This window comes from Colossoma macropomum, unplaced genomic scaffold (genome assembly GCF_904425465.1).
Source record: "Colossoma macropomum unplaced genomic scaffold, Colossoma_macropomum, whole genome shotgun sequence".
Taxonomy (NCBI): Eukaryota; Metazoa; Chordata; class Actinopteri; order Characiformes; family Serrasalmidae; genus Colossoma; species Colossoma macropomum.
In genome coordinates, this window is record NW_023494791.1 from 11,855,001 (window position 1) to 11,879,639 (window position 24,639).

Here is a 24,639-nt window from a genome sequence, read left to right on the forward strand (position 1 = left end):
GTGTTTTGATTAAACTGCTTTGTGAACAGTGTCTTTCTGTGTGTGTGGGTGTGTGTGGCTGTGCGTAGAATGTTCCATCTGGGCGGTGTTGCGTGGATACACCACTCGTCCACAGCCGTTGCATGTGTGTCAGTGTAGATCAGTGTTAAAATGGGCTGAAGAAAACAGGTTGGCTTGTAGACCTCAGTGCATTATCATCACATAGACCTGAGAATGACTGAAAGCTTCACCTTTATATAGAACATCATCCATAAGAAAATGTCCCTTTTGGAGCCCATTTTCTCCACTCTGTGTGCCCATGTGAGTAGATTTTTCCTCGAGAAAGGGATGAGGACAGCATGGGGGGAGGGGATGAAGAAGATACTGGAGAAAGAGAGATGGAGAGAGGGAGGAAAAAAAAGGGGGAGCAATTTGTGAGGAATCCCCTAAGGAGTCCCTGGTGAATTCTCAAGATTGTTGAACAGTTTTGCTTCTTCATAACACATTCAGAAATGGAGTAAATGGAGGCTAGGCATGCTGTTCTATTTCTCTGTACAACAAATGCAGCTCATCGTTCACTGCTTCCAATCGCACTGAATGGGGCCCATATGCCTGCTAGCAACACACTTAAATATTGAAGCAATATGCTTCAGCGCTAGCCTAGAATACATCTCCCCTGTGCCTTTGTTCTGCCTTAGTCTTCTGTTGTAAGCATTTTTCTACCTCCTGTGGTAACCACAGCTATGTGACACGTTATGTAACAATGTAAGTCTCATTACGGACGTGTGCTGTGACATACATGCACGTATGGCAAACGTTACACATGTGTCAGGTTCTGCAGCTCCATTTTATGTGCGCCTGGTTTCCTTCTGGTCTCTGGTTTCTGAAAAAAAGCAATGAATAAGCAATAGAAAATAAAAGCACATTCACAGGCACTTCTGTGTTACACAGACAGTTCGAATGATCTACAGGAACACATTCTCCTCAGAGAAATATGTTTTTGGAAGGATATCGGGTTGTTTTTCTTTTAAATTGTTCATGTGGCATGTAGATTTAGTGCTGGGAAGGCATTACGTTTGCATTAACATTACACCAACACAGTCAATAAAGGGAGAAAGGCAGAAGAAAAAGAAAAGACAACGCTTACACAAAAAAAAAAATTGGCACTGGATGATTCATGACCTCTTTACGTCAATATAGAACCACATTTAAGCCTTGTAAAAGTGTCAAATCAGTCATCACAGAGTTTTAAGGCAGCACCTCCCATCTGCCTTGTGTCCCAGTCTAATCCCCCACCCACGTACACAGTACACTGTGCTTGTCTCACAATGAAAGACTTCTAGCCATGTGGGCCTGACCATACTTTAAATTTCAGAATGGTGTACAGAGTAACTTCTTTTCGAATGTGCCCCAGTGAATAAGTGTCCTACAAGCCACAAAACGAGGATGGTTTTCTGTGTTCTTGTTCCTTTCTGGTCAGTGTATGTTTGTGTGTGTGTGTGCATCAATGGTCTTTTAATTCAGCAATATACGCTCAACCACTCTCTGTATTTAACAGTATTTGTCTAAGTTCAGTAAAATGAATACAATGCTGACATTTTAGCAGAGTAACCCTGCATTGTCTAAATGTTTTGCTCTTCCCAGCTACAATAAATACCTCATCAAGTATTGGCTTAAAGTGTTGTTCAAATATAAACAACTGTCCGATACTGACATGTTTCTAGATGCGAAGAGCCTCATGGACCTGGCTTGCAATTCACTCACTCGTTCACATTTAGCAAGTGGAAAATTCTCCACAAGGGGTGCTATTAGCACTCAAATTGCTTTTGCTGTTTCATAAGAGCAGTTCTTCACATCAATAACACTGCATGTTCTTGTTTAAACATCTGCTGATAGTGCTGATAGTGATGTGACAGTGATATAATTGTGCGTACCTAGTATTTAATGTTTGCCTTTCCATCATGCCATTTAAATCAGTCTGAATTTCCTTGCTGTCCAACAAAAAGCATATATCTCCTTTTTTTACATTATTTGATCACTGCAGCTGTCGTTTACACTGTGTGAATAATTCATGAGGAATGGAACAATAGACATGTTCCAAAATTACTTGGAATAAGATCTAATTACATTATCTTACATTAACCCCTAAAACCCAGGCTTATTACATGCTAAGACTTATTATTCAGTAACTACAGGGACTTCTATGCAAACAGGTAGAGATATTCCTTGGTTATAGAAGTGTGTAATAAAGCTCTGTGCCTGCTGACAGGCCCTGGCCAAATAAGGTTTTTAAAGTAAAGAATTTTTCTTTCTGTAAAGTTACAGTTTTAGAGATTGTCAAGAAATAATTCTGGCTCAATAATGATCTAACCAGATTTTTCCAGGTTTTTGTCAAGAAAGCTTGGATAAAAGGCGTAATGAGTCTAGTCAGTCTTAAAATAGCTGCAGTGTTTAGTGGAGATGCTAAAGGTTGATTATAACTTCACATTGTGAGCATGGAAAAGCCAAGTGGAACATGCCCTTTGTCCATGTCCTTTAAGAGAGCTGGAGGAAATTTCCAAATTATGTCAGTGTTCACAGTTCTGGAGTTGCATTGTTAAGCATTTCTGTTAGCAGTATAATGTGTGTGTGTGTGTGTGTGTGTGTGTGTGTGTGTATTGGTGTGTGTGTATGTGTGTTTATTTCGGTTTGCACACTCTTAGGCTGAATGTGGAGAGTGCAGACGCCTGAATGTTTGGTACTTCCCGGGAGTTTTGGGCGTTCTTGGCCGAATGGAGGATTCTGGAGGAAGCCATGTTTATACCCACCCTGCAGCAACACACACATATGCATGCACACACACACGCACACACACACACACTCCCTGGTTTCCCTGGAAACAAAATGTTCTCTGGAACTGGTATCATTAAAGCCTTTTCAACCCCTCATTCAGGTGAAAGACCTGCAATTTGTCTCATCAGGTTTTTACTCATAACCATGTGCAAATTACAACTGTGGACAACATACAAATAAAGACATATAGTTACGCTGATGATAAAGAATCTATATTACAGTATTTCCTTTAGGGATGTGACACTAGCATTTTTAGTAAAAGTGTTGTACACCAAACAAACATGGTTCTCTATATAATGTTTTCCTCTTAATTTTTTTTTCCACATAAAATATCATGTTCCAAAAAATATAAGATAAAGCAGTGGCGAAGGCAGAAGGGTAGTCCAGGGACACTGGCTACACCTGAAATCTGATTAATTGCAGAAGTTACCCATTCATTCAGTGTCATAATTTGTCTTTCCATATAAAAGGTAGAAATGGGTCAGGTCTTCACCCCTTAGTTACATTGGACACTGAACTGCCCCCTTATTTATGCAGTTTGAGAATAATAAAAGTGAAAATAAGTGCTGCTATATGAAGCAGCAATATTTAATTCAGTACAGTACAGCAGAAACTGAAATGCAGAAATCATCTGTGCTCGAGGAATTCTGCATCCACAAATTATCTTAGATTTTGTGATAGTCTAGGTTTAAAACAGAACTCCAGTTCAGGACCTGGGCCAAAGACATTTTTAACAGTTTATCAAGACTTTTCAGAGGAAGCTTTGAGTCATAGGAGTGTGTCTTCCTTCATTGCAGCTGTGAGCTAAAACCAGGTCAGGAAGAGTCGTATTTTTGAAGTGCTTCATGGACAAAGAATAAGCATTTCACAGACTATTTGAGCAGTGTGTTTATGAGAAATGTACAAGCAGAGCAACCTGAATTCACTCTCCTTGCACTTGCTGGTAAACGTTAAAGTGCTGAAACATTTTGGCAAAGGGTATCGGTGGAAACTTTTCAGGCCCCATGCAATATCCTTCTTTCCAGACTCTCTCTAGCAGGGATTTATTTATTTATTTTGATTTAACCTTTAGTAGTCAAGAGATATTACCATCATAGCTACATGATTGATTACACAGTTACATACGTTGCATTCATGTTTGAATGACATGTTTGATTTACATTCTGTTTCTCCAAGTCTGCAGTCCAGTTCTGACTTGTTCAGTGTCAACAAATGACAACCAAATGGCAAAAATGTAAAGTATGTTTTTGTCTTTCCTGCAACAACTTTTCACTAAATTCAAATCACAATATCTTCATCTTTGACAATTTTGACACAATTGGTGAAAGCTATGACCTCTACAGGTTAAGGGTTTGGAGATGGCACTCTGAGACACGCTGAACAAAGCTGCATTTCAGCAGTAGGTGTAACTGGACATGGCGTACATGTCTGAGATATTGTAAATGTTTGTGAGAGTGGAGACAGGAGTGTAAGTAAGCAGTGGGAGACCCCTGGTGTGAAAGCAGAGCAGCGTAATTAAAAATCTCTCCCTCTCCTTGCCATATGGGGCTCAGACGATGAATTATTAAACCTGCTTATGTCTGCTGGGGCCTGGCAAAAGAACACTCACATATATGCACGCGTTCACATACATTTACATACATCATAGTCTGTAGTCTTATTTCCACAGTTGATTATTTATGATTTAGTTAAATGTCATGCAGCTACTTTAGATGTTCAAAGTTGGGTACCTCTGGAAGTTTGTCTCTGTGTTGTAGTAGTTTTGACTTTTTTATGGAAAATGGAACATGGAACATTACCTGTAGCCAAAATGAGAACTGAAAGAAAAAGCCCAACTAGGTCTTTATAATCATTACAGATGAAGTACAGTACTGTGCGGAAATGAGAGACTTTCAATTGTTAAATTTTCAGACAAGTCAAAGTTATTCATTAATCAGTATTTACCATGTCCACTCTTTGCCTTTATTACAGCTGCTGTTCTTTTCAGAAGACTTGATTTCAGTTTTTAAAGAAATCTGCAGGGGTATTTTTCCACACCTCCAAAGTTCAGTCTTAGAAGATGGTTGCATGTTATGCTTCTTAAGCTCTAAATAATCTCAATCACATTCAAAGATGTTGAGGTCTGAGACGCTGGGGTGGTCAGTCCAGGTGGTCAAGTGTTTTGCGTCTTTCAGTTTTGTTGGTGTACCTGGTCTTGCATGGTTTGTGGGAATCTCATATTCTCTTACAATAGTTTTATTAACTCTAGCTTATTTCACTTATTTCCCTTTGACTCTCCTTTTCTTTATGCAAGTGGATTATCGTATGTCTGACCTCCTCAGAAATATTTTCTGTAAAATGAATAACTTATATTTAATGACCATGTTGACTGTAAATTAGATAAATGAAAGGTGGTCTCTGACTTTTGCACAGTATTGTATGTATATGTATGTAAGGATAATAATGATGCTTTTTACCTTCAGCTGAAGAGCTAACTTTGATGAAGTAAAATTTCTAGATTTGCTATTGGCCTACGAGAAAGCTAACCTTGGCTGGGAAAAGGCTTTTAATAGAAAGGCCAAAAATCCAATATAGAAAAATGACAACACAATGCCAAAACAATAGGTAGAGTAAGAGTTAAGCAGCCTTTCCAAAGGACACCATTGAGAGAGATTTCATGCTTCTCTTGATGGGCTTTAAATTCCTTTCAGGCAATCAGTTCTGTGAACTGGTTATCAAATGGCGTACCAATCTCTGGCCTGGCAGAACTGCCACTACACCACCCATTGTCACCAAACACACAAATATATAGACGACTGAGATAATTAACACATGATGAGACAGTCTGAGCAATGATACAGACAACCAACAAATCTGCTAGTGTGCATTTCAGCCTATGAAGAGGCGAAGAGTAACACACACATGCTGGCCAGCACAAAACTGCAGTTTGAACTTCAATGAGCAAAAAATGTGTGAAATTGGTTGATACGATCAGGCCTTTAGGGAACATTATACTCTCTCACAAAGACCGTGATGACGAGGGAAGAAGTGGACAGTCTAACAGCTGTGCCACTAACCGCAGGCACACCAACAGGCCTGTACCTTCTGCTGGGCTTCTCTGGCAGCCACTGTGAGCGTTATTCTATGACCGTAAGGCTTGTGCTGCTGTGTGCTTGGCTTCAAATGCTTGTATAAGCAACACATTTTCTGAAGTCCTCTCTTGCTTCCAGTGGAAAACTGGCAATTATGTGTTCACACACAGTGAGTTATGTCAGAAGAACATTGGAGCTTAGCATATAATGTTCTAGTGATGACTCAGATTCTCTGACTCTAAGGTTTTCGGGGGACACTAACGTCTAAACGGCTCGGTTTCAGTCGGTATTGACACAGGGGAGATGTGGAGAGATGAAACGTTGCTGGAACGTTCTGTGTGGAAGTGATTCATGATGGTGGAATTCCCTGCCGCTGCAGAGCTGTTCTGCCAGAGTAATTGGCCCGTTTATCAGAGAGAGAGAGAGGGAGGGAGGGAGGGAGAGAGAGAGAGAGAGAGAGAGAGAGAGAGAGAGAGAAAGAGAGAGAGGGGGGGGTGAGGTCAAAGCTGAAATAGTTTACATTCTCAGTTGTCTGTTTTGTTCATCCCAAATATAAAATCAATATGCAGAACTTTGAAGACGTTTAAACACCCTCTGATTATATTTTAAGGGCCCAAATCCTAAATTTGTCTTATATATAGGTCCACTTATGACATGTGTGTATAATCAAATACTGTTACTTTAAGACTGAAGCATGTAAATTACCTCAGTTCTAATCTGATAAAAAAAGCAGTCGAGGCTGAAACACTCCCTAAAAATGTCAGCATGGACGGATGGGCGGGGCTAAGCTGCTATAGGCCAAAATAGACAGCTATCAGCAAACACTGTTTTTTCCAGCCTAGTTTCTATACATGGACTGTATGAACTGAAATGAATGGTACATTTTGAAACTTTAACAATGTTTACATACTATGTCAAATGTTGTGTTTTGTTGCCCTTTAAGTTTGTCTGTCGCAGCAATTCACCGCAGGCTCTTTTGGTGTGATGTTGACTATATGGACTCTGACCACATGTTTTTTTTTCTTTCTTTTTTTTTGTTCACAGTGCCAGAAAAACCAAACCTGCTCTCAGAGAAGGCCACAGAAGTGAACGAGTGGAGAACACCAGTTTCAACAGTAAAGGTCAGATTTTAGGAATAGGGAAGAGAAAATATTCATGAGTATGAGGCAGAATGAGATGGGGAAAGAGGAAGAGGATGCACTGCACTGTCTGCACACAAAATTTTGTAAGAAGAGGGAGGTGTTTCTTTTGCAATCCTAATAGTACATTGAATATTTTAAAAGCCTCAGCTTTAATAAACTGCCACTGATGTGAGGTTTGTTTTTGAGAACGTGCCAGTCGTTCTGAGAACATTTAGCCCTCAGTCCGGATCTCCGAGAGGTCTGTTTTCTTTCAGAGTTATCTCTAAACCTCATCTGTTATATCTGATCTAGCTAATCTACATCTGCAGAAGACCTTGATTGACTGGATTAAATGTGCTACATCTGGGTTGAAGCTGAGCTCTGCAATTAGGCCTATGTCTAGGGGGGAGTGTTGATGACCACTGATCTCCAGTGATGTTATTGTTAATGTCAGAGGCCAAATCAACATGTTCTGTGCTGATGGTGCTGATAGGAACATTAACTAGCTTGATAGGTCACAGGGAAACCTATGGCAATTAAATATTTTTTCTTTAAAAAAGACTAAGCTTAGTAGGCTATGATGCTCAAATTACACAAACACTTACATCGTCTCTATTTTGTCCGATTTTGTTTTTTTTTATGTCCTGTCAAAATTTTATAAAGAATGGACCAATAGAAATGCTCCAAAATTGCTTGGAATAAAATCTCTTTACATTAACTTACACTGAAAGTAAAGAATATTTTGCCTTGTCCTGTAAAGCTGCTATTTTGGACATACTTGTTTTTCTTTAGACAGTGACGAAATACACAGCTAAAAACATCACATCACACAGTGTGAGTGTGCAGTATATCAAAGGATTGAATCAGATCCATTCTTTTTGGCCTATTAACAATACCCACTGATACCGATATACCATCTCTGTAGAAGTGTGGCAGTAGGCAGTGAGTACTGGGCCAGTGGTGAGTACTTAGAGTGAAATTCCAGTAACAAACATTCCAAAACACCATCCCTTTTTTACACTTTGAAAAGCCAGCTGTTCTTCTACTCAAGCCTCCCTTGTCTCCTGTATCTTGCTGAAAGTTGTGATTAACTGTTTATGAGAATTTAAAGAAGAGCAGGCCAGAGCAATGCTTTAATCAGCTGGCTCACAGCTTTTAGAGTGGCATTACATTCAAGCAGAGCTAAAAGTGCTTTTGTATGATTTCACCATTGTTGTACTTATCAAAACGTTCATGACATCCTTCAGATTTTACAGCAATATAGTGTGAGGATGAGGCTAAAACAGTGCCCTCTTTAAAAGAATACTTTGGTGAAAAATCTAATTTACATGATTTTCCATTTACCACAAATGCAGTTAGTCAGTCAAGACTTGTTTGTCTTCTTTAATGTAGAACTGGAGCCACAAGGCTAAGGTTGCCAACAGTAGGGGGCAGCATTGTGTAAAGAGCAGGCATATGGCCCTCGTTCCAGGAGTCCAGATTAATCAGAACCATCCGCGCCCTTCTCCCAAACTCACCGTAGACAAACACATCATCTGAGGAAATGATCGATAGAGATTTAGGAGCTTTTTGAGTGAACAGAAGGTGTCAGGAACAGAAATATTAGTGATGGTTTTACGGTTATTTGTATGGCCACACATTATATTGCTACTGACATTTGCAATACTCATATCACAGAAAGCTGCAATGGAAAATGGCCCTTCTAGGTACTGTCTTGACCAAACACAGCTCCAGATGAGTGTTTTGATTAATTCAGGCATTCATGTTAATCATTTTGGTCATAAATTACAGACCAGTCTTTAATCATGTTATTATTCACCAACAATTCACCAATGCATTTTTAATACATTACTATATTGCAAATCGCTGTTGTCGGACGAAAACCTTGTATCTTCATTTTTGTTGTTTTTCGGTTGTTGACATAATTTGAAAGAGCCTGCTGTCCTTTACATTGTGTGTTCATTTCATGATAAATGGACCAAAAGAAATGACCCAAAATGACTTGGTAAAAAGTCTGGTTCCATTGACTTACATTAAAAGTAAAGTAGGTCTTTTCCTTCTCCTGTAAAGTTGTCATTTTGGGGATACAAGGTTTTCTTCTGACAACAGTCGCAATATAACTGGAATGTAAGTATTTTGTATTTTGATCATATTTTGCAGCTTTACTCTCACACAGAACCTAAACCTGAGCGTCATTGAGATTCACCTGCTGCATTGCTGGATTGCTCTTGATGTTGTTATTATAATTGCAGTGTTTTTTTAGACAGTATCTGAGATCATTCCATCTGACTTCCTGCACCTCACACCTCATATAACATCACTGAGTCTGGCGAAACACTTTCAGGTTGAAGTGCCCAGTTCACTGTTCCTATTCCTGTAACTGGCACTGTTCTCACCCTCTCTCTCTCTCTCTCTCTCTCTCTCTCTCTCTCTCTCTCTCTCTCTCTCTCTCTCTTTCTCTTTCTCTCTCTCTCTCTCTCTCTCTCTCTCTCTCTCTGTCTGTCTCTATCTCTCTCTCTTTCTCTCTCTCTGAGCCCCTATAAGGTAAAGCTGTGAGCTGTGTGGTGTGAGCACAAACAGGAACTGTGATCTCAAACAGCTGAAGTTCTCAGACATGTGTTGATGTTTTAAGCTCACAAAACTCCTCAGTCCTGATTTACAGAGAGCCGGGTTTGAGAGCACGGCTATGAAGTCAGCTCTCTGCTCTTTAAATGAGAGTTCCTTAATAGTTGGCCTGGGTCTGGCCACACTGAGTGGAACATTTCACCTCTGCTGGATGTTTCTCTGTCTCAGTTGCCTAGCAACCGATGTCCATTGCAAAAGAAGGGTTAGTGATTTCAGTGGCCTTGTTTAAAAAAAAAAAAAGAAGTAATGAAGGACACTAATGAAAACAGTGTAACATGTTCAGAATTTGTCATAGCTGTTAAAATCGTTCTGAGATGTAAACAACGAGGCCAGTGGAGGTCAGCGTAGTTGGATCTGAGCTGTTGTGCCGATGAGCATAAGTGCTGTTTTCATGCTAAATATCCAACGACACGCTTCCTCGGAATAATGATGTTCTGCTTCCTGATCTCGACAATAATATTGTTATTTGTTGATTAGAAAGTGACGCAGAGGAATAATGTAATAAGGGCAGGAAATGCGATTGGAGATAATGTGGTAAGAATGGAAGCATTATCAGTAATGGTTTTAACATCACAAGACTGATTTCATTAGCCAGCTTTTATTAGTTAGGGTTTGAAAAGGGTAATATAATACACTGAACCCTTGTGTTCCTTCAGATAATTTAGAGTTGCAACATCTTTTCATTTCCTCATTTGGCCTGTGCATGTCTGACTCTGGGTGTAAACTCAGGCCCTGCACTTAAACGTATCTGAGTGCATCCGTTTAAATTGCATTCAGAGAAAATAAACACGAAAATAACAGAGCAGTATAATAAAGTCTTCTTGGTTGCCTTTCTCTCTCTCTTGCTTTCCCTGGCCATATTGAAGCGAGCAAGCTGAGCTGGACTCATTAATGAGAATGAGGTCACTGTGACAGCTGACGCTCTGGCGCCCCCTGCTGTTCACTCTCATTAGTAGGCCTTTGTGGTTAACCTTTCTGCTGGTGGGCCCACTGAGATTAAAAACTCTAATACACCGCACACCCTTTGAGCTCACAGTTATGACAGGTGCGTCACAGCTTGCTATCAATATCCATGTGGTAGTACACCACACATGACTTAAATGCACACTCTTGTGCACGCACACACACACACACACACACACGGACACAACGTGTTGTTGGTGTCCATGTGGTAATATTACACTACAATGAGTTTCACACTCACAGGCAAATGTATATGCACACACACACACACACACACACACACACACACATTAATAACTCTGGGGAGGTATCATGCAGGGATCAATCTGTGACACTAACCCCTCCGCTCCAGACACCTGTGCACTATTCAGGGCATGGCCCATAATTGTTCTTCAAATAAGTAGCTCTTAATGGACATACATTTAGAGAAATATTTTGGAACCATATCTTTAACTACTGCATGGAGGAATGGGGCACAAACTAACGCAGAGTGAAATGTAACATAGATATTATTTACTTTATCTACATAAATAATATATTATTTATGTAGATAAAGTAGAACATTCTTGTAGCCATGTTCTCATATTCACATAGCAATATCATCTGTGATTTTGGAGGCCAATCAGACAAATATTTCTTGATATGCACGCTTTTTGAATCATAAAAGTATTTTCATTGTAAAAAGTGTTGTGTGCATAAGTATCAGAATTCACAAATATAATGTAGGACCATTTTACCAACTCACAGTCAGAGCTAGCCAGGCTAAAGTACAGCCTGCACAGGGTGTTGCAACTAAGCTTCCCAAAGGGAAACAATAGGTCAAGTCCATATCCACATATATACTATAGGTACTGTGCAAGTATATTCTCGTTCATCATGGTACAAACAATGTAAATGTACCTTTAAAGGTACAGCAGTGGTTATGATCCACTTGTGTACCTTATATAAGTTTTTTTCCAGTTGAAAAGTACAGATTTGTACCTTTTCATAACCTAATATTTTAAAACACAACAATAAAATAAAAAGCCGGGGTGTGTGTACTCAGTACGACTTAGAAAATACAATTTCAATGTATTATGGTACAAATATGTTCCCTGACTAAAGGTACTGAGATGTACCCTTGATGGTACCACCCCAGTGACAAGAGGGGTACTGCCCCAGTGAGTTTCATACCTTTATTTCTCAGAGTGTAAATTTAAAACAGCTAAGTTTTTACATGCTTTTAATGCACAGATTCATCAAAAATGTTATATAAATGTTATGTAAATAAAATATATTTCCATTGTGTTATGCTAGTATTTGCTGTTCTGCTGCTTATATTAATTTTAATTAATATCTTTATGTATTTAGGTTAGAAAGCATATTTGGTTCAGACAACACAGAACTGTATTAACTGTGTTTTGCATCAATTTACTTTAAAGACTGCTATATCTAGCTTCTCCACCTAGTTAGCTTAGTTGTAACGCTTGCGCTCACTCCGCTATAAACGGTGCTATGAAGTTTATGTTTTTATTTGAGGCCAAGATGTGTTGCTTGCTAAAATACTTTTTAAAAATTATTTGACGAGAACCACAATGTGTTAGATTTGTGCTCCGCTCTCCCCCACCTGTAACATACCGTTGACTACCATGGCCAATAATTTTATTGTGTTTCCATGTTCTAATAAAAACTGAAACCCCTTGATTCAAAACAGGCTTACAATAAAAGCTGATGGACAGCTGCTTCTTTTACAAGTGTGCCTCAGCACTAACCCGTTCGCTTCTAATGTACATGTATTTTGACTCAGTGGGTTTTCTGTTCTTTTTTACATGCTGAGTAGTGTGGCGAACTTAATTTCAGTGATAATCAGCCATACAGTACACATCTGACAGACAGGTATTATGTATAAAAATCATGGAGTATTCCTTTAGGTATAAAAACAATGACCTTGTGTATCTCAGTGTCTAGCTTGTCCTTTTGAAGAGGATCTAAAGATTTGATGTCCTTCCTACAGGCAGGAATCTGACTAGAGGGCCAAAGGAGCGACCTTGAGCCGAAAGACTCAAGGGACAAACTCATTGGCTGAAAGCTACTGGAGTGAGATTTGAGGTACATTGTTCACAATGGCTTCATATGCACAGTGACTACATATAGATACATGTAGATTTTTTGTTGATTGCATTCATTCATAACGTCATGGTAATGTTGTCATTGGATACGGCACACAGCACAAACACCGTCAAATCCACTTTCCTTCTGTCATGGTGTTGCTTGGCAGCACATGAGGCAATTTGAAACAGTGCATGTGAGTTTGTGGCACGTGTGCTGGAGGGAAAAAATGATCTGTTGTAAATTCTTAACAGCTCCAATACCTTCAGTGAGGGAAATATGCTCATTAGAGTGATTGATCATGTGTTAATACAGGCCTGTGTCCCTGTGTAGTGTTTAGGTGGCCCGGTCCAGCAGCCTCATGGCCAGCAACAACACCGCCAGCATCGCCCAGGCCCGCAAACTGGTGGAGCAACTCAAGATGGAAGCCAACATTGACCGGATAAAAGTAAGAAAAGATATACACTTACAGAAAACAATAATAATTAGAGTATTAAAGAAATAAAATTAAAGCAACAAATCAAATTTCCACAAATGTCCCCTTACCCTAAATGTAGTCTTTCAGCCGAGATATGTTTCTGACACTGTCTAAAATAGCCAAAATTGAGCTTTCAAGATGGCTGCAAATTCTCACTCTGGGAACAGAACCTTGTTTCTCCATTTTTGTTGCTTTTTGCTTTTTTTTGTGTGAAAATTTCATGATGAATGGACCAAAAGAAATGATCCAAAATGACTTGGAAAAAAATCCTACAGTTTGTCCCGTAAGTGACAGAGTACTATTTAAGCTGCCATATTTTTGTTCATTTTATATTTTTACTCAGTTTTCTCCTCACCTGCTAATTAGGCTTCCTCCATCACACAATGCTACCACGTTGGGAGGGTGAAGGCTAGCATGTGCTTCCTCAAAGTCACATGAAGCACCACTGCATTTTTTTGAACTACTGCTAATGCAACGTCATTGGACAGCTTGAACGCTAACTGGCAGTTCTGTTGCGTCAGCTAACAGACCCTCACACTGGCTAACATTACACTATGTGAGGGGGAGAGGGACGACCAGCCTAATTGGTCTCTATAAGCTACCATTAATTGTTAGCTACTTCTTAGCATCATAAATTCAGTCCAAAACTAAAGAAGCAAACTTCAGACACTAAAATGTCTTGTTTGATTATCTACATTTTGAATAGGAGAAACTGTGTAATTCTGATTTTATTCATTGTAAATTCATACATATATACATACATCATCTAAACCGCTTATCCTTCTGGGTTGCGGTGGGGTGCTGGAGCCTATCCCAGCTGTCATTGGGCGGAAGGCAGGATACACCCTGGACAGGTCGCCAGTCCATCACAGGGCAGACAGACAGACATACACATTCACACACACACTCACACCTAGGGGCAATTTTAGCATGTCCAATTGGCCTGACTGCATGTCTTTGGACTGTGGGAGGAAACCGGAGTACCCGGAGGAAACCCACGCAGACACGGGGAGAACAGGCAAACTCCTCATTGTAAATTCACTATTCTTTTATACAGAAAAATGTGTTTGATCTCACCACATATGCTTTTGTGTGTGTGCACGTGACTGGCAGGTGTCCAAAGCGGCGGCGGACCTGATGTCGTACTGCGAAGCCCACGCCAAGGAGGACCCTCTGCTGTCACCTGTGCCTGCCTCTGAAAACCCCTTCAGGGAGAAGAAGTTTTTCTGTGCCATCCTGTAAAGCAGCACCCGCCGGCCATGGGGCTGCCCACTCCCTCTGGGACCCACACAAACACGGACGTTACAAAATGTAGATCTTTTTCCTGAGGCCTGAGGGGCAGCAGCAGCAACTCCTCAACCTCCACTGGTTTCCCGTGAGCCCAGCGGAAGCCCCCTGAGTTCACAGCGTGGAGGGAGAGCCAGTGCTGTGCATGTTTACAAGAGAGAGCACAGCCAATATGAGCGACTGGCACCATAGCAGGATATGATGTGTAAATTGAAGTATTCATGCGGTATTTTGTGGTTCCTCTGAGGTATTCAAATGTTTTGTTTGATTAAATTAAGTTGGCCATGATTATGAAGCTGATCACTGAGCAGAGAGCCAGACTTCTCATGGAAATATTCTGATTTCTTCTTTGTTCGCTTTATTTCAGTAATCATTTATTATTTCCCTTCAAATGAATTTGGTATATATCACTTAGGTAGCTTTCTATGTATGTGAGTACTTTTTTAATTTAAGGACAGTAGATAGGTAAAAGCATTTTTTATGAAAAATTTGAACACATGCAGATATTCCTAATAGATACTTATCTTTACAACGCTGATTACAATATTTGAATATGTATAGCAGGCAATTTAATTTTTTTTTGGTCTTCTTCAAAAACATAGGTCTCTTTTTACTATTTGTAAAAAAATATTAACTGTGTTGTGCTGTATGGTTTGAATGTTTGTGGTGAATTCAATAATAACTGCATGAAGACTGAAAAATCGGCCCCGACTTTTGTTTTTATGTTAAAGTTGCATTGCAAACAAAATGAGAAATCTAATCATTGCTACATCTCCTCCTACAGTGGTGCCACAGTAGTCTGGAGAGTGAAATTGTTTGGTGTGAAGGCTAGGAAAACTCTGATGATGTACCTTGAAAGAGAGAGGAACTTTTGGAAAACTGCTGTGGGGCGGATGCATATATATATTTTTTGGTCCCGCTAGCTGGCTAATGCAGAAGGGAACCAGACCAGATAGCTCACATTACTGTTAGGAAGCCAAATAACATGTTTGTATTTATTAGCCTCTATATCTCTTCATATCACTGTTGTCGGAAGAAAACCTTGTGTCATAATGATCACTTTACAGGAGAAGGAAAAATCTACTTTACTTTTAATTTAAGTCAATGGAACCAGACTTGTTTCCAAGTCATTGAAATTTACACACAATGTAAAGGACAACAGACATTTTCACCTTATGTCAAAAACTGAAAAACGACAAAAATGGAGATATCAGGTTTTCTTCTGACAGCAGTGATATATTTGTTGCTGTGGACGGATTTGCAGTGGTTATATGATATATTTCAGGCATATAATACAGGGTACAACAGAGCCCTGCATAACTCAAAAACAACACACTAAATGCTAGTTTTAGGCTGGAATGCCGCTTTAAAGAACATCTACTGCTTGTCAACATGAAGTACTGTTCCTGTCTGCTCCCCCTGGAATGCTGGTAGAAGGAAGTGGTAATAAAGTGTCCCAATGAGGAGAGAAGGACAGTTGTGAATAATGAGTAATGATAGACTACAGTTCATTAAGACAGACAGCCATGTTTAACTGATGGCATGTAGTCAAGTAGTGATAGCATCAGCAAAGATTACTCTGATTCCCTTCTGAATCCTCCAGTGGCCACAACTTCAACTACAGTTTCATGTTTTATTCAAAGGACATTGCACTTTCACACTTCAGTGTTCTCATACTGTTACTGCACTGGAACAGATCTGTCTTACAATCACTGCACTTCTGAAGGGTGAATCACAAAAGGCCTAAATATTTGGATCGTAAAGAAGTCAAAATTATTTCAAAACATGAGGAAAAAACCCACTTCAATGGTAATGCTAACTCCTCATAGCGTCCCTACTGGATTCTAGCACTTCATTAGCGCTAAGCTAACAGCGATTCGGGTAAACACTTTCTGATGAGGCTGAAGTTAGCTTCTTATTTGAAAAAGGCAGACTAAAATTTCAAAAAGCCAGACTAAACACAGACATTTGAAACTTCTAAAAGTCTTTCCATGTTTTACTTGAAGCTTGTGACAGTCATATTAGTATTTTATCTTAAGTTTCACAGTGACTCACTCAGTGGAAAAGCCTGGTATAGAGCTCCTGCTGCTGTTTTCCTTTTCTAACAACCCAGATGAGCATTTCAAGAATTTAACCCTTTTGTTTCCATCATACCCTTAACAATGAAAGAAGAGCAGTACTGTAATACTTGCAGAGTCTAAATACAATAATATCTAATAATATTTTTTTAGGAAATAATATTTTACTTTTGTCCTGCAGTGCATGCACACAGACACAGAAGACCACTGCTTAATCATTTTTATACTGGAGCCAAGGGAGGTTAATACCGGCTTTTTTAACTGTCAGCTAGTCAGAGTGTCACACTTTCCAATGCTCTCATTTGCATACTGATGACCACTGTTGAGTAGTAGTGTTGCTAAAAGTAGAGAACCATTGTGAGATTTTCTCACAATTTCCCAGTAGTGTGGTGGTAGCATCACTATTTTGCATATCAGCTTTTCAGTAGTGAAATATGTGAGTGGCTTTGACAAATGCTACATAGTTTGATTTACCCAGACAATATAATTATTTTAGTAAATCAAGACAATGTTTTAGCCCAGCACCATTAGTCTATATTTTGGTCAGTTGAGGACCTGTCCTAAAAGGCATGCTAAGCCCTGTGGTCTTCCTCCAAGTGTACATTTTGCTGACATGAACAACAAGTGAACATAGAGGACACAGGGTGCTATTTTTAAAAGCATTTGGGACAGACTTGAGCATCACATAGGCTACACATGTGCGCTGCTTAATGCAAATGTGTTTTCAGTCATACTTTTTTCAAATCAGCTAATTTGCCTATCTACTGTGGCTCAAAATAGAGATACAAGCATAATGCAGCTTTAATGACGTTAAATTAATTAATTAATTAATTAATTAATTAAGAAATGCATTATTACTTGTAGCTGGCTATCATCTTCTCCTCCATATTGGTCAGGCAGCTGTAAACAATCCCCACTCTGAATGTGAGGGTACCGCTGATTTTACATCTATGCGTTCTTTGCAAAAAGCTGCACTAAGGGTGCATATAAGGCACTCGTGAGCACCCGAAATGGGACACTCTACAGGTATGTGCAAATAAGGACCACAAGTCCACCAAATGTGACAGGGCTCAAGTTGTTGTGTATTCTACCTACTTTAGCTGGAGTCGACCTTTCACTAAGCCATGACCGCTTAGTTACTGTTGCTACATCTAACAAACTTTTGGCAAATGTAGATCTAATATCTCCAGCCCAAAGTTTGCTTAAAAGCCATCCACGAGAAGCTGAAACATGCTGATCTAGTGGGAAAACTGCGAACCTGGCAACCCTGATGGCTGGTTCACATGCTCTACCAAACACTCCACATCATAACCTCCTCTTCTGTAGGCGCCTTTACAAGATGAACACCCCTAGAGTGTTAATCTCATATACAAAAATATTGATAACAGACATCTTAAAGACATCCAAAGCAGATGGTAAGGGGGGTGGTCATTTTAAAAGAGGGTGGCTTTGTCTTGACTGCTCCTTCTCAAACTGAGCCCTAGCAGGTCATATTTGCTGAAGGAGGCTTTGGACCAGCCCTGCTAAGAAAACAGCACAGACCAGCATTGCTGGTCACCAGCCAAAGCAGCATATGTTGTGTGTTGGATGCATGGTCATGGTGGGTGACCAGCTAAACAGGCACCCAACCAGCACAAACCAGCTTTATGCTGGAATTCATGCTGGTCTGTACTATTTATTTTTTCAGCAGGGAGATGCGCAAACTATACTTCATGAAGGCTGTAAGGGCTGAGATGCTCTGGGTTGCAGATGCAGGGGAGGAGTTACCATAAACCAGTACACATTTTTATGATAAACATAGCTTACAAACACTAAGTATGTTTGAATAAAGCATGGACAATGCTTTCTTTGCTCTAAGTGCTAAGGTGGCATTTCTTTCCTGCTTATGATTTATCCAGATCACACAAATCTGCTAATTGAGATTTGAGTGTAATAATATAAAGCTTACGTTAGAGGGCGCCCTCAACCTTTCTATGAGCATACCACCAAACTAATTCAAGTGGAGATTTAAATGTTAAAATGAATGTAAAATGAAAGCATACTGAAATGAAACGAAAGCATTGATATATGTAGCAGCAATGTGAAACACATGCATTAGGTACAGCCATATAGAAAGGTAAAATACTGATTCAAAATTCAAAGATCCTGCGGCTGACGCCACGGAGAATGAATTATTTTGGGGAGATACAACAGCACTTTATGACTAAACAGCACTTACAGCTTACATCTTTGAGAGAGAGGAGAAAGTCAAGCTCCACTTTTGATTCAGACCTGAAAAAATCCACAGGTGTTTCTGTCCATCCTTCCACTGTGAGAAGACAACTCAACACTATGAGTCTGAAAAGATGTGTAGCTGTCAAGAAGCCCTTACTGATAAAAGGAAACAGACAAAAAAGAAGAACATTTGCAAATCGAACTGCTGGTGTTCTCAGAACAATGAACTGACCATCCCAGAGTCCAGACCTCAACATCATTGAATGATTGTGAGAAACAGAAAATGCAACCAACTTCTTAGAGGTTTGAAAAAATGTCCATGCAGATTTCTTTGAAAAACTGAAAGCAAATCTCCTGAAAGCAGTGGGAGCTGTAATAAAGAAGAAGAGGAGGACACAATAAATACTGAAAAATATTATATTGTGGTGGTTGCATTTGCTCCAGTTCGCAGAAGGGGCTCTAGAGGTGTGATATGTAGAGCTGTGCTGGCCACCACACCCCTTTCTGCCAAAAGGATGTAGAATGTTGTTGTTTAATGTTGTTAATGTTGTTCTGTTAGTCTAAGATGTGTGTATATGTTATTTGTGTTATGATATTTGGTGTATGTTATTTTGGGGGCTGTGGGTTAGTTAGTGTGTGTCTTGTGTTTACTGTAGAGTGAAGAGCTATAGCTAGTGGCGACCTTTCCTGCTATCCCTGGCTAAATTTATGCCTATACTGTTGTGTTAATGAGGACACTTCTTGTAGTACAAATCATAAGCCTCTCTCATGTCTCCTCCTTCGCCAAGATGCTATATTTGGTGTCAGAAGTGGGATAGCGCCCTCCTGCCGTAAGGAGTGAAACAACACTTCGAAGAACTATACTGCAGAGATGGTGCAGTGAAACCTGATGGCACAGCGAGATTTGGCGGTGGAGAAGCCGGCAAACCAGAAGCCAGTGAACAAGAAGCCATGGAATTGCAGCAGCGATTAGCTCAGTGTTGTGTGGTGGAGGAGCTTGAGGGGGGAGCATACGTGCTGTGTGGACCCTGAGCAAGTGCTGCCGGCTGAGCACGTAGTGTGCTAGCACTGCAGAAAGAGGCCACACTGTGCTAGACAATGCTGTGAGCCTAAGCTGGTGGGGAAGTGGAAGCCAGCTGTGAGAATCGGTGGCAGCCACGGACCTTGGGTCGAGTGCAGTGTAAACAGTGGCTCATCATGCTGGTCAATATAGGCTCATCGGTATCCCTACTCACAGCTCATACACACGGATAATTGGAGGGCAACCACTGTCCAGCTCAGGTCAGGTACCAGTGGCGGAACTGAGGCAGAAAGCTGGGGCTCCAGCGCACATGAGCAGCACCCTTGCTAGCATCAACGGTGTGGAGGAAAATGGAAGGTGGCTGAGAGAAGTGCTGTTGATGCTGTTATCAGCCTCGGTAGCACCAGACTTGATGTGTTGAGCTGTAAGGAGTCCTGCGGCGCTCAAGAGGAGCAGCAGTACCAAGGACGCGGCCCCAGCACTAGCAAGAGGTCGCCAGGATGGCTGACCTTTGGTGGGGCTATGTGCCAGATACTACTTGCTTTCCACAATCCACAATATTACATTTAGTTGTTGAGGCTGTTGTGCAATTTTCTGTTAAAATAAATGTGGCAACAGCCATGGGATGCAGCCAACCAGGAGCTGGCATGCATGGGTATTCTGTGTGAGGGGGTGAGGGTGTTTGCGTGTGGTGGGGGGATCACCGGTAGTGTAAAGTGTGTGGTTGGTGGTGACCTCCCCCACGGGTTCTGTGTTATATATGTGCCTGTTTCTGCCTGTTGTTGTTTAAAGAGATGTTCTCAGATCAGAATCATCGCTTCATTTGAGTCTTCTTTTGACTGCTGTTGCAATATGTTTTCTGCTTTTTTCTTGAAACAGAAAAATAAATAAATTGTCATTAATGGCCATTTTATTTTAAATAAACAAAGGTTGGTGTCTGTCTTTTGCGCAGTAGTGTAGTCATCCGCATTACTACACAATGGCTGAAGACGTAATACAGTGGGACTCAACTCCAACCCAGACACACACACAGATGCCACCCTCAAACCCCGTATTTCAGTGAAATAACACACTCGTCACGACAGCTCTCTGCAGACGCGTCTCACAGTGTGTTGCACGTTGCCATGGAGACCACGCTGCCAGTAGTTCAATAATGTGTGAGTCACTATGGTAGACGCTTTCTCTTTTTCTCTACCTCTCTCTTTCTTTGTCTCTCTCTCTCACTCTCTCTTCCTGTCTCTTTCTTTCTCTCTCTGTTACCTTAAAGTGCAATTGTGCACACAGCTTGTATAATTGCTAAAAAAAAATATATGTATATATATTGCCAGCAGACACTCTGGAGCAGCTGCACATGAACCTAAGGTCATCATGCCCAAAGCCAAGCATCAGCTGGAGGTGTATAAAGCCCACCAGCACTGGTGCTGTGGAGCAGTGTGATCTCTGAAGTGATGGACCTCCGTCCAATACCTTTGGAGTGATCATCCAACATCAGCACCTGACCTCACTAATGATCTTGTGGCTGAACGCAATCAAATCCTCATAGCAATGTTCCAACCTCTAGTGTAAAGCCTTCCCAGAAGAGTAGAGACTTTTGCTGCAGCAAAGGGTAGCAAAGACAAATTCCCTATTAATGCCCTTGATTTCAGAATAAACATTGGATGAGCCAGTGTCTGCAAACATTTGGATATACAGTAGTACCCATGTTGCTGCAGGAACTGTGGTTGTACTGGCCAGGAGATGGCAATATAAGCTCAGATTCTTATAATCTGTTCTAGTTAACTATCCTCTCAGCATGATTCATGAGCCTGACTCAGTCTCTCTGCCTCATTAGACAGCCAGAACAGACTCATCCCAAAGTTATATTGATAAATTATCACTACAATTAGGCTTAATTCAAAATAATACATGTTCTGGTGCCTTTGGTAATGAAAATGCATAAATTTTGTTCGATATATTTTAAATTATGCATATTATATGCGTAAAATTATGCATAAGAATGACATTATATCTTCAAGACAGGCTTAACTACACAGTGGGTGCACTGTAGAAAGCCACAGACTGGACAAAGAGCATACAGGCCTCAACAATCTGTTCAATAAGATTTTGTTGAAACAGTGAGCCGTTATGTGTATTCTGGCACTTGGGTGGAAAGCACAATACAATTTGAATCACTCTACAATCAGTAATTGCTGAAGGTTCAGACATAAAAGCAAATAATCAGTACAAGCTCTTAATATCTACTAGGGTTGCAACAAATATTCAGTACTATTTAATATATTTGATAATTAAAATATAAAAAGGTAAAGCCATTCAAAAAAACCTACTTTTACTGCTTTTACAAACCCACTATTATCAAACAAAATGCTGACTTGTGGCCAGTAGAATGCAGCTGCCAGTTCTGCTCACTGGAGACTGTACTTCAGCACAGCTTGTGAGAGTCTTGCAATTTGAGGCAACAATATGGCTTTAACTTGAGGTGCAGTTCAAAGAAGTTCCTCGCGAGCATGTTCTCAGTTGCATTTATTTCACATAACAACTCAGAGAGTGCTGACTAGCTAGCAGTCCAGAGTGGTATCGAAATTATTAAAGCAAATGTGGCTGAGTTTAGCACATGCTCTGGTATTTTTAAGACACTGGTTAAAAAGATGTAGTTTCCTCTGCTTTCCTGCACTGTTCAATGCTGTACATACAGTACCAGCCACCTGCTCAGGCTTGCCACATAGGGAAGGATCCCTGGTTTAGCATCTTGCCAAGAAAATTATTATTTATTAGTGACACTTGTTCATTACCTTGTGGAATTACATTTTATTAAAAAGCAAAATAAGTAAATCAAATCAGAGGCATGTATTTCATATCATACCCGACTCATCATAATTAAACTCACTTTGAAACTCAAAAAAGTTCTAATATCGTAATATCAGGCTTCTTTTTCTTCATTACCATTCACACATACAGATCTCTGACCTCTCTAACACAGACTAGTGAAGCCTTTAGAGAGCTGAGAAAGAGAAGCACAATGATGAGGCCTTGAACGGCACTTTATCTACTTCAACAAATCGAATGTCTGTCCAAAGCTGGACACCTGGCAACACTAGTTGGATATACATAAGAGTGTCACACATACATAGAAGTACCTTTTAAATGTAGAAGCTTTTCCTAGGTTTAACGAAATAGATAAATCTTCTAGACCTACTAAACTAGCTAGCTAGCTATGACTAACAAAGTAGGCTACAGCATTTTTTTTAATCCAGGGGGAGCTACAGCCTGTGCTAGATGGCAACCTTACAATAGGCATTCTGCTTGGTTTACTACACTTTTAAACATCATTGACAGTCTTGAACACTGGAAAAGTGAGCTGGCTCAGTCTGCTACAATGAGGGAACATGAAAGATGCTGATTGTATATGGACTACATTTCCCATGAGTCTGTGCACAGGGATCTAAAAGATTTATTTTTATTTTTATTTTTTTAACAAATTTCACAACCAAAAGCAAGCACAGCAATCTACGCCTATGAATAAAATGTATGCAATTGTGCAAAAAATTGTAATAAAACTAACTAATAACAATAGCAAGTAATAAGAACAACAATAATAAAAGCAAGAATAAAACTAAAAAAAAATTCCCATTGTTATCAAAGTGAAACGTCTCGTGCTCTTCTTATTCTTATAGAATATTTGAATAAGCATGATAACATTCAATAGAATATTTAAAAATGAAAGTATTCAATAGTTCTAGCCCTAATATCCACAGTGCTTTGATCCTATAAAATGCAGCAGTCTTTCTCAACAATGTGCTTGTGTTTATGCGAATGCTGATTTGTTTATTAGCACTATCGTCCATGTGTGTGTGTGTGTGTGTGTGTGTGTGTGTGTATGTATTTGTATCAGGCTCTCTTTACACTCTGCCAGCAGTGCTCCTCTGGATTACACAGCAGAAATGTTATATGTCAGAAAATGTCAACAAATGTCAGAAATAAACAGACCAGCAATAGTCACTTTCAGCCATATTAACAACAGCTGCACAAATGTTGAAGCAACAAATAAAGATGCAAATCTATCAACAAATATCTCCAAGTGAGTCAGGCATGATATCATATCCCAAAACAAATCCACGCATGAAATGAACTTTGACATTATTGTCCAGATTATACAGTCTATTCAAAACCGAAAAAAGAGTCTAGCAAGCTTGTTGCTGTGGATTCCCTTTTTACAGGGCCACACATGATGAACATCAAGCTCCATATGGACAGCAGACTGGACTCATCTAAGACTTGTCCACAGCCCTGCTGGACACACGGAGGAAACAGAGCTGCCCACAGTGCCTCTCTTCTCTGCTATTGTGTGTAATGAGTCCTGACATGTGCTGTGCTCTATAAACACTGGGAGGAGAGGAGGTGTGAGTGTGGGGCAGAGGCTGATGGTTGTTCCTTCCAAGGTTTTGAAAAAGAAATCTCAGGTGTATGCGGTAAACAGACTGTTAGTGTAATGCATTATCCTTCATATGCCCAAACGTATCCAAATAACCCCTTCTATTTAGTGGACTGAGCTACTTAAACTGTAAAACATGTTAAAATGTACACACAGTCATGTAATCTGTGTAGAAGAGAACTGAAAGAAGAATAGGATGTGTCTGGCCTCACCAATGCTCTTGTGGCTGATTGCAATCAAATCCTCACAGTTGAGGTTTTCTCAAAATCAATCAATACTGTGGTTTCTGCTCATGAAACTGAACAGCTAAGGATGATGATGGTGGTGGTTACTGATGAATATACTTCTGCACACAGTGTAGAAATGTACAAATATTACAGATTATTATTTGTATATAGATTACATAGATATATAGATATTGATTTTGAAATAGTATATTGTACCAAATATTTA

General features: G+C 40.0%; 1 protein-coding gene across 4 annotated transcripts in view; it reads left to right on the forward strand.

The window, feature by feature from the left end:
* Positions 1 to 15,145, forward strand: part of gng2 (guanine nucleotide binding protein (G protein), gamma 2) — a 15,979-nt gene extending 834 nt beyond the window's left edge. For 2 of the 4 annotated variants that reach the window (XM_036573895.1, XM_036573893.1), the window contains exons 2-5: positions 6,927 to 7,003; positions 12,585 to 12,679; positions 13,013 to 13,127; positions 14,271 to 15,145. In XM_036573895.1, the coding sequence (XP_036429788.1) occupies positions 13,041 to 13,127; positions 14,271 to 14,399 (216 nt within the window). In that variant the 5' untranslated portion in view covers positions 6,927 to 7,003; positions 12,585 to 12,679; positions 13,013 to 13,040 and the 3' untranslated portion in view covers positions 14,400 to 15,145. The remainder of the gene's footprint in view (positions 1 to 6,926; positions 7,004 to 12,584; positions 12,680 to 13,012; positions 13,128 to 14,270) is intronic. The other 2 variants (XM_036573896.1, XM_036573894.1) reach the window with 1 other exon arrangement.
* The last annotated feature ends 9,494 nt before the right edge of the window (positions 15,146 to 24,639 follow it).